This window comes from Mobula hypostoma, chromosome 24, assembly GCF_963921235.1.
Source record: "Mobula hypostoma chromosome 24, sMobHyp1.1, whole genome shotgun sequence".
Taxonomy (NCBI): domain Eukaryota; kingdom Metazoa; phylum Chordata; class Chondrichthyes; order Myliobatiformes; family Myliobatidae; genus Mobula; species Mobula hypostoma.
In genome coordinates, this window is record NC_086120.1 from 20453021 (window position 1) to 20464088 (window position 11068).

The window sequence follows — 11068 nt, forward strand, 5'->3', positions numbered from 1 at the left end:
AGTGAACTTTATTTTATATCTCTTATTTTTTTGGGTGGTGATTTGTGAATTCTTTAAGGGTTAATTTCCAGTACACAACTGACCGTAATGCGGGAGTCACCTGTAAAGAGTGGACATAGATTTAATGACCAAATTACAGAAGCTACGCTGTAGTTGGGACTGATTTATACCTATGCACAGTGATCTTGCTTGCCACCCTTCCCAAGTAAAAGAACCAAGAAGATTAATTGTAATGTATATTTTTCTGCTGTAAGATTATCAAGTTTTACATTATTTTAATAACACTGACATAAGTTTTTCTTATTTTCAAACTAGTGGCTATTTGGAAATAATAATTGGTATTAAATTTAAGACTGAAAAAGTACAAATGTCCAAATGTATTAAAAATTGGTACTCAGTTTCATAACAGTGGTAACCAGCTTCATGTATAATATGTCAGGATAGGAAAGAAAAAGAATTGTTATTGCTTTATATGCCTTTTAAATGCAAAGAAATCACTTTCATTTGATTAGTATATATCCCAGTGCAGCATTTGGGGACAATTCAAAAGATATATTCAAAAGCTGCATCTGCTGAAAATTTGGATTAAAATGCCAGAAATATTCAACAGGACAGGCAGCATCTGACTGGCTGACAGTGACCAGAGGTGTTCCGCAGCTAGTGGTGTTGGAGCCACTTCTGTTTACGTTGTATGTCAATGATTTGGATGATGGAATTGCTGGCTTTGTGGCCAAGTTTGCTGATAATACGAGTATAGGTGGAGGCACAGGTAGTTTTGAGGAAGCATTGAAGCTGCAGAAGAACTTGGATAGGTTAGGACAATGGGCAAAGAAAGAGCAGATGGAATACAGTGTCAGGAAGTGTGTGGTCATGCACTTTGGTAGAAGGAATAAAAGCATAGACTATTTTCTAAATAGAGAGAACATACAAAAATTGGAGGTGCAAAAGGACGGGTGTCTGCGTGCAGGGTTCCCTAAAGGTTAATTTGCCGATTGAGTCAGCGGTGAGGAAGGCAATTGCAATGCATTTTGAAAGGACTAGAATATAAAAGAAAGGATGTAATGCTGAGGCTTTATAAGGCTCTGGTGAGGCTTCACTTGGAGAATTGTGAACAGTTTTGGGCCCCTTATTTAGGGAAGGATGTTCTGACATTGGAGAGGGTTCAGAGGAGGTTCACAAGAGTGATTCAGGGAATGAAAAAGGCTTATCGTATGAGGAGCAACTGCTAGCTCTGGGTCTTTACTCACTGGAATTTGTACTTATGCACAATGATCTTACTTGCCAGTCTTCCCAAGTAATTGTAATGTATATTTTTCTGCTGTAAGATTCTCAAGTTTTACATTATTTTAATAACTGACATATATTTTTCTTATTTTCTAACTAGTGGCTATTTGGAAATAATAATTGGTATTAAATTTAAGACTGAAAAAGTACAAATGTCCAAATGTATTAAAAATTGGTACTCAGTTTCATAACAGTGGTAACCAGCTTCATGAATAATATGCTAGGATCGAAACCTATTGAATGTTGGAAGGTCTATGTAGAGTGAATTAGAGAGGATGCTTTTTCTGGTAGGGGAGTCTAGGACCAGAGGGCACAGCCTCAGAATAGAAGGGAGTCGCTTTAGAATGGAGATGAGGAATTTTTTCAGCTAGAGAGTGGTGAATCTGTGGAATTCGTTGCTACGGGTAGCTGTGGGGGCCAGGTCATTGGGTGTACTTAAGGTGGAGATCGATTGGTTTTTGATTAGTCAGGGTATGAATGACTATGGGATGAAGGCAGGAGATTGGGTTTGAGAGGGAAATGGATCAGCCATGATGAAATGGCAGAGCAGACTTGATGGGCCAAATGGCCTAATTCTGGCCCTATGTCTTGTGGTCTATCGCTGAGAGATAAATGTGTGGTTTGATGAGAAGATCATTGGCTCCGTTTCTCTCCGGATACTGCTAACCTGAGCATTTTATAATTTCATGTGTTTGTTTAAATTTCAGAAAAGATACTGTTCATTTGTGATGAGAACTTTATAGGTTGCATTTTACAATAGTTTGGGTGTAACTTTGTGGTACATCACCTGTCACTTTGTAGTTTAAAAATATAACTTGTAATTAAGCACATCCTGAAGTCAGTTACTCAGCCATCATAAAGAAAATGTCCAGCACTTTAATTTGTGGTTAATTTAGTTTTTATCTGCAACAAACTGCCCTACTTAAAAAGTTAGAGATTGCACTTCTTGTCTCTCTGTCTTGACATTGACTAATTATGCATGATCTAAATTATATCCTCCAGTCATTTCAAATGGCTGGGAAAGGAAAATACTGGAGTCTGCAAGTTCTTACCTAAGATTTCCATAAACACCCACGGCTATATTTTCATCCTGCATATTTGCCTTTTAATAAACTCATCTAGCCTCTGTAACTTTTAAAGTAACACAATTTCACATTAGCAGTAGAATGCATTTATATAGGACTTGGACTTTTACTGCTAACAGTTGAACAAAAAAAAACACCTGGAGAACTACTCTAACAGAAATCTCTTTTATCTTTACATGTCAGTAAAATTCTGTGTTGGGAATACATTCATACATTTTGTTTTAAGTATGTGATTTTGAAATTGAAGATATAATACATAGACTCCTAGGTTTGTGGACTAGTACTAGTATACACTAGTTAATGAATTGACTTGGTAACTCGAGATGGCACTGGAATAAAACCCTTATTAATAAAAAGCTGAGTGGCAGTAAACAGCTTTGAATGTGGTTATTATCTCTTTTCATTTGGTTGTAACTATATTTTTGCATACCCAACTTTTGATATTAAAATAAAGAATGTGAACTGGAAAACAATCTGAAAATAGATATTTGGTATTGCTTATTGCCATATACACCAGGGTATAGTGAAATTCTTTCCCATGTGTAGTACAGAGTAAACAGTATGCTTGGTATTAATAAGTACAGTGACGAGTGCAGAAACAATGGAATGGTGCAGAGTTCTAAGTGCAAACAGAGGTAGAGCAAAAAGGAAATGGAAATAATTGTGGAAATGTCATTACAAAAATTTAGGTACAGAATGTAATAACAGAATTGGACACATGGCCATAGAGCTATGCTGATGAGCAAAAACTTTTGCTAGCTTCTAGCAACTTGAGTTTAAATGAATTTATTTAATAATTAATTTTCCATGTGACATTCAGGAAAGTTGGATTAGTCCATTGTGCTGACTGCCAGAATGGTGATAGACATATTGAAACTTTTCTTCAGTTGAATTTTTTAAAATCAAATAAATCCAGCACTTTAAACTTCAAGAATATTTAAAGGTGCGAATAAAATTATTTATGATTTGTCTCTTGGGATTGCAGCAACGTCAGTGATTTGAATGTTTATTGTAATTTATATATGTGTTTAATAATTATGAGTAGTTTTAAAGCATTTTCTGGAAGCCTGTGATTTTTCGTAATTGAAGAGCTGGGTAGGCTGATTTGATTTCCATTTGAGTATATGGGATGTCTGCTTTAAGACTGCTGTGTCAACTTTTAACATTAGATTAGTCTTCTCTTAAGAGGCCTCTATTGACAGAGTAATTTTAAGATCGTATATAAGGTTCCATTTATGTTATTTCACTTGGATGTCAATAATTAGCAAATTAGATAAGTGCCGTAATGATAAATGCTGTAATGTTTTCTAGTAAGCTCTGTCTTCATTTCTTTATTACCCCACTCCCTTTTTGCCTCTCCCAGGATAAAGTGTTGAAGATGCTTTATGTGTGGGCTCTTTGTAGAGATCAGGATGAGCTGAACCCTTATGCTGCCTGGAGACTTCTGGATATTTCTGCATCAAGCTCTGAGCAAATCCTATAAAGGAGGGACCTGGCTTTTGGGATTTTTGCATTCTTCCCTTGTGAACCTGTGTCTGGGTGTCCATTGGAAAGTGAACCTACTAAGTCAGCAGAGCCTTAAGACTCTAGGTGCTAATGTGTCAAAAGACTGCAGAGGTTTTGATGCCATTATCAGTCCTATATAAAAAGACAAGCAAATGAAATAAAGCATGGCTGCTGTCTTGTAAATAATTTGTATTAAATAAACAATAGCACTGGTATTTTCTACCAGCAAGATCAGAGTATGTTCCTTTTTTCCTGACTTTTTATTACATTTGCTCTAACATTGTACTTTAATATTTGATGTTAAATTATGGCCACAGAACATGGCAGGATGCTTCAATTTGATTCACATTCCCTGAGCTAGGATATACAAAAAAATCTGCCTATTCTCTTCATTGGATTTAGAAGTTCACATATATGAATGTTGGGCTGCCAGATTAGACACTGTGGATGTCGCATTCCTTGTTTCTATGGCAACCTGTTGACACTTATTGGTTAAGTTTACCTGCAGAACAGCCAATGCCTGTACCTCATTAAGAATCAAAGGCTTTGTGATTGGAGAACTAAAATGGTAGAAAGATATAACAGGCTTGGATTAGGTATCTTATTGCCATGTTTTTATGCACTTAATGATCCAAATTCAATAAAAAAAAGTCAAACACCATTGAAAACTGGGGACTTGATCTGCCTGGTCTGTGACTTTATTGTGAGTCTTCCATGCATCTGATGCACTAAAGAACTACCCGGGCACTATCATCATAATCTACCACCCATTACCAAATCTACCTCCACATGTAGGGAGTCCCATCCAACCTGCTAGGCAAGTGAGCAAGATTACTGATTCTACTTATTAGGAGCAGTTGATGTTTGCCTAGTGTTCCTATCCCTACACAGCAATGTTTTATAGTGAAGGAGATCAGGATGGATAGACCTGCTAAAACGTGTCATGGGCTTGAATTATCTAGCAGCAGACCTTGTATTAAATTATTTATTTTCCCATTTCAAACTAAATAAATAGGATCGCTGTAGAGGTGTCAGTCTTTATGCACACAGATTTCAGCTGAGGATAGTGTTGTAAATTCTAGATGGGATTGGGAGGAAACTGAGGAACTGAGAATGAAATTGAGTGCAGAGAAATGAAAGAAACTGAAGGACTCCAATAATTCAAAATGGGGAATAAAATAGCAGGTCAAATGTAGTGGTGGAATGGGAAAGACGATAGTTGTATTAGGAAAAGTTATTGGCATGCAGCCTTGATGGGACAAAGAAAGAATGAAGGATGGGTAATACCACACACCCTTAATACTGTGTATATCTGTTATAGTAACTCTTCATAATTGTACTTAATTAAATTCCATTATTGAAATATAAATCCTCAAATTTATATTATGAAAAAGCATCTGAGTGCAACAATAATTGTACAAATTATGATTCTTGTTATCACCTAGGTGTGAAGATTGAATTAGCCTCATCTTCAGCCTTGCTGTTCCAACTCAAGCTTCCGAAAAACTCAAGTATATTCTGTATATAAAAAGACAAATCCCACTGAGGTGTTATGTTCCTATACACGGCTAAGTTATTGACCAAGTCACAATTAGATTGGGATTTATGATCCAGATGGTCCATGTTGATGTTTATGATCAACTCGAGCCTCCTCACAGTTTTTAATCAGCTAAGACGATCAATCTAACTGTCTCCCTGATGCGTTTGTCTAGCCTCCTCTTAAATGGATCAATATTATTCAGCCACACACTGGTAGTGAGTTCCACTTCACAAAACCATGAATAAGTTAAGTTTCTTCTGAAATCCCTGTTGAATTTTTATGGGTGACAACTTTGTATTGATAATGTCTAGTTATGCTCTTCTCTATCTCTTTATTCACTTCATTAAAATCTTTAATACTGTTAAGGATCTTGATTAGGTAACATCTCTATTTACTCAGAAGAGATCCAGTCTGTGTTTCTTACCCTTATTCTTTATAATACTTAATGATTCCTCTCTAGTGATGCCATATCCTTTTATAAAATGTCAACAAAAACTATTGCTTCCCTGACAGTTCAACATGACACAGGCTCTCTCACTAACAAGGGACAGAGAGATGTCACTCATTTCACAGCGAAAATGCAGACTAACAGTCGCTGTTAGCCTTTTTTTTAAAAAAAATATTCTGCCCCTTAAATATTCAGTTTTGTTCTTTACCAAATTATAAGCCTCCCCTTTGCCATAAACATTCCTCTGCCTAATATAAATAATCTTTGGCCAGCCAGTGAACTCTGGATTTAGTTATACTTTTATACTTGGGAGGAATCATCCCTTACCTGGAGCAATCTCTTCTTTCAATGCTTCCCATTACTTAACGATTATTTTATCTTACCAATTTTTGTTTTCAATACTTTGGAGCTAGATCCATCTTCTATGCAATAAAATTAGTTTTATTTAGTTAAGTATTTTGTGTGTTTTTTTTCTCTCTAGTAGCCTTGTGTTGATTTTCCCCAAATATGATGCTTGCTCAACTTAATTTCCCAGAGTTTGACCCAGCACTGCTGCTTGCCTCATTGGACTGGAAGCACATTCGTCAAATAAGTCTACCTATGCACATTTTAAGCAATTAATTTACTACTTTGGGTTTTATGTTGTTGCTATCCCAGTGTGTATTAGGTTAATTGAAATTTTTTTTTCCATTATCACCACTGCAATCATTTATTCTGCTACACTAACAGCATCCTCTAAATAGAGATGCAAAAATGCCTTTTGTGCCTTTCTGTAAATGAGCTGCAAATTTACTCTATATCTTTCCTATTGGTTTTTGATCTACAATGGCATAAACCCAGTAATGTAACAGCCCTGCTACTTTTCTTTAATCTAGCCATAAAAGATTCAGGCTAAGGGCATTCAATTAAATTATCTCTCTCCAGTGCTACAATACTTCCCTGGACTAATACTGACCGTGTTTCTTTCCATCACAATCTTCCTGAATGCCTCATGGCCAAGAATATTGCAGTATCCAATTATCCCATTCATTGAGTCTGTTCTCTGTTGCATGGTATTGTAATTCTATGTGATGACAAGTGCCCAAGGCTGAAAAACCTTATTTACCATCCTATGTCCACCGTACGCTGACACTCCAAATTCATCTGAGACCCCTGATTGATTCCTTCCAGTTTATTTTATTTGGTGCTGTCCGTCTTTGATGTTTCTTCCTGGTTACACTCATTGTTATTCCATGACCAATGGCTTTTTAAGTCACTTCTGTAACTCGAAGTGGAGGTAGAACAGTTGGCTAAGTAATCAATGATTTAAGGTGATATTTTCTGTGCTATAAAAGGCACCATTTTCTGGGAGCTCATCCTCAGTTTTCCATCTCCTGCTGTCACTGTGAGTCATGTTGGGTCTATCTCATTATTTCAGAAGTGCTCTTGGCTTTGTTCCATTTCTCATCTTCCTCAATGAATTGAAAGATGTAACAAAAGTGACATTCTCTTTGCAACGAAAGTGACATTCTAGAGCGTCCTTTAGAATGAGTGATAACTGAATATCTGATGAAGAAATAGTCAAATATCACCAATAATAAAGAGCTAAATTATTAATCAACAGGATAGATCTGAGAAACCATTCTCAGTTAGGATGCTGTTCTGCCTTCAGTTTAAGTTCCTTGCTTTTTAATGATATTAGTTATCAGAACAACTACCTTAAATCGACTGGGTCAATAGAGCAAATTTACTTCTGAAGAAAAACGTTGATTCTAATTTCACCAGCCTATAATCTTACCATTCTGTGCCCATATCTGGATATCAACATCCTGCCAATTAATGTGTATATTGCATGGTTCTTCTATATTCAGTACAGACTAAAGCATTGGGACTAATAGGCCTAAGGAGGGTGGGTTGTTGTATTCCAAAATCTCCCTTGGAATTGGAGCTGTGCTTGATTCCAGATGTTGGAATGATGTGATCGGGGATTCCGGAACTGCATGCCATATTACAAGATGGGAAATTCGTAAGTTGCACATTGCTCACAAGGTTATTTTTACTTCCAGGAAATGGCACAAATCTGCAAGGTGTTACCCTCAGCTTTGCATAATTGCGCAAAGACTGAAGAAAAATTAGGCTCTCAGCTCAATGCTTTTCGCCTTTAACTTTGATTTTAAACTGATTTTTCTATGATATAAGGTCTCCTTTGGAGGGTTAAAAAAGTGGTGATCATTCAGCACTTTGTGCAATTTCTGTTCAAAGTTACAAAGAAAGAGAACATATCAGCGGTTGGTTCCCTCTCATTGCATGCATACCAAAAGGTTAACACATCACGGAACTTAAAAAATTGTTTCAGGACTGAGCCTTCACTGACCTTGATATTCTATCCAGACTCTAAAAAAGAGTTATGAAAGCTCTAATAATACTGAAAAGTGAGCAAAGAAGTTTCCACTAAAAAATTACTAGTCAATATGAAGAGCAATCAATTAAAAAAACATTGTTGATGATGTTTATCTCATCAATATTTCGATTGCTGTGTGAGTACTTCAACTATTTTGGTGAATTTCAATGACCATGCATGGCTTCTAAAAAATGCCATAGGGCAGGAATGTGACTGGTCCAGATTGAACTGAGTCTGCTGAGCTTAGTTGGCCATTAATATGATAATACAATTAACTTTGGTAATTTAGGTAACACACACAAAATTCTGGAGGAACTCAGCAGGCCAGGCAGCACCGTTTCAGGCCGAGATCCTTCGGCAGGATTGGAGCAAAAAAGATGAGTTGATTTAAAAGGTGGGGGATTTCTCGAAAGCCTCCAACCTGATGGCATGAATCTCAATTTCTTGAACTTCTGGTATTGGCCCCCCCCCCACTTCACCATTCCCCATTCCCTTTTCCCTCTCATCTTATCTCCTTGCCTACCCATCACCTCCCTCTGGTGCTCCTCCCCCCTTTTCTTTCTTCCATGATCTTCTGTCCTCTCCTATTAGATTCCCCCTTCTCCAGCCCTGTATCTCTTTCACCAATCAGCCTCCCAGCTCTTTACTTCACTCCTCCCCCTCCCAGTTTCACCAATCACCTCGTGTTTCTCTCTCCCTCCTCCCAGCTTTTAAATCATCTTTTTTTTCTCTAGTCCTGCCAAAGGGTCTCAGCCTGAAACGTCAACTGTACTTCTTTCCATAGGTGCTGCCCGGCCTGCTGAGTTCCTCCAGCATTTTGTGTGTGTTACTCTCTCTATGAGGAAACATTTCTTCTCTACTGTTAGCAAAATGTTGTGCCTCTGTGAACTATTTTCTAAATGAGGAGAAAATTCCCAAATCAGAGGTGCAAAGGGACCTGGGAGTCCTCATGCAGGAGTCCCTAAGGGTTAACTTGCAGGTTGAGTGGGTGATGTTGAAGATAAAAGCAATGTTAGCATTCATTTCAAGAGGACTAGAATACAATAGTAAGGAGGTAATTCTGAGGCTTTATATTGCATTGGTCAGACCACACTTAGAATATTGTGAGCAGTTTTGGGCCCTTTATCTACGAAATCTCAGAATCTAAAAAAAATTATCTAAGGAAAAAGAGGGTCCAGAGGAGTTTTACAAGAATGATCCCAGGAATGAAAGCATTAACATATGAGGAGTGTTTGATGGCTCTGGGTCTGTATTTGCTGGAGTTTAGAAGAGTAAGGGGGATCTTGTTGAAACATAGTGAATATTGAAAGGCCTAGATAGAGTGGATGTGGGGAGGATGTTTCCTATAGTGAGCATGTGTAGGATCATGGGGCACAGACTCAGAATTGAAGGACATCAATTTAGAACAAAGATGAGGAAATTTTTCTTTAGCTAGAGGTTGGTTAATCTGTGGAATTCGTTGCTGCAGCAGGCCAAGTCACTGGGTATGTTTAAAGTGGTTTATGGATTCTTGATTAATCAGGGTGTCAAAAGGTACAGGAAAAAGACAGGGGAATGGAGTTGAGAGGGATAATAAATCTAGATACCTAGAGAGAGAGGTGAACATTATTTCAAAGGCACTTGAACAGGTAGATAGATAGGAAAGGTTTAGAGGGATCTGGGCCAAACCTTGCTAAATTGCACCAGTGTAGATGGGCGTCTTGGTCAGCATAGATGAGTTGGACTGAAGTGTCTCATTGTGGTACTGTGTTACCCTATGAACCTGTGATGCTTGGAGACTGAGAGAATTGAGGGTGGGTGATGCCCAGAGACCTGCTAAGGAAAATAAAATAATACAGCTACTGGTGACTAAGGGGCAGTAATAAATGCATCAGAATCTCTTAATAGAGAAGCAAGAACTGGGAGTTTTGGAACAAGTCTGTGGCTGAAGCAGTGCTCCTTACCGACAGCCTCAACGATCTTTAACAGTCAGAAACAATTAACTTTCTGCAGTATTTTGATATTCAAATTCTGAACACACCCACAGCAACCGAGTTGAACATTTTGATTTCTGTTTGCCGGCTTGTATAATTGAAGGTTGTGCTGATGTCTACAGATTCTCTCTTGAAGTTTAATTTTAATGAGACTTTTTCCTAAATTAAATATTGAATATTGTAGGCAGCTTCGGGAAGTCGCAAGCGTAATATAGCTGATGATGTTATTTATTTATTCATTAAAGCAAGGAAGGCCATTCATCCCATAGGGTCTAGGCCACCCCCCATTAGAGCAATCCAATCAGCCTAATTCCCCTATTTCCCTCCTGTCAGGTTTGAATGTGGTTTCCAGGAGCTTGTTAGAGTAATTGGGTTGTTATGGAACAGAGGCAGCCCAGTTGTCCACTTAGCGGAAGCTGACATTGTAGAACTGAGTTTGGTCAGGCCCTTCTACGGGCTCTTCTCCCCTTAGTTTAATGATTTGATTCTCCTTTTATTCAATTTCTTTCTGGACATCTCATTTGATTTACTTCCACCAAACTTTCAAGCAATGCATACCAAATCATAATTATAAACCATATAAAAAAAAGCTAAGCTCTGGCTGGAATTTCAGAATTAGGATGAGAATCAGATTTGATGTAACCAGCATATGTCGTGAAGTTTTTTAAATTTGGGGCAGTACTACAATGCAATACATGATAAATATACAAAAAATAGAATTACAGTAAGATATATAAATATATTAAATTGTTAAATTAAGTAGTGCAAAAACAGAAATAAAAAAAGTAGTGAGGTAGTGTTCATGGGTTCGATGTCCATTCAGAATGGGATGGCAGAGGGGAAGAAGCTGTT

General features: G+C 37.5%; 1 protein-coding gene across 1 annotated transcript in view; it reads left to right on the plus strand.

Annotated features, from left to right (window-relative positions):
- Positions 1–4561, plus strand: part of timm44 (translocase of inner mitochondrial membrane 44 homolog (yeast)) — an 87179-nt gene extending 82618 nt beyond the window's left edge. The window contains exon 13 of the mRNA XM_063032302.1: positions 3733–4561. Coding sequence (XP_062888372.1) covers positions 3733–3852 — 120 coding nt within the window. The 3' untranslated portion in view covers positions 3853–4561. The remainder of the gene's footprint in view (positions 1–3732) is intronic.
- Positions 4562–11068: the final 6507 nt, after the last annotated feature.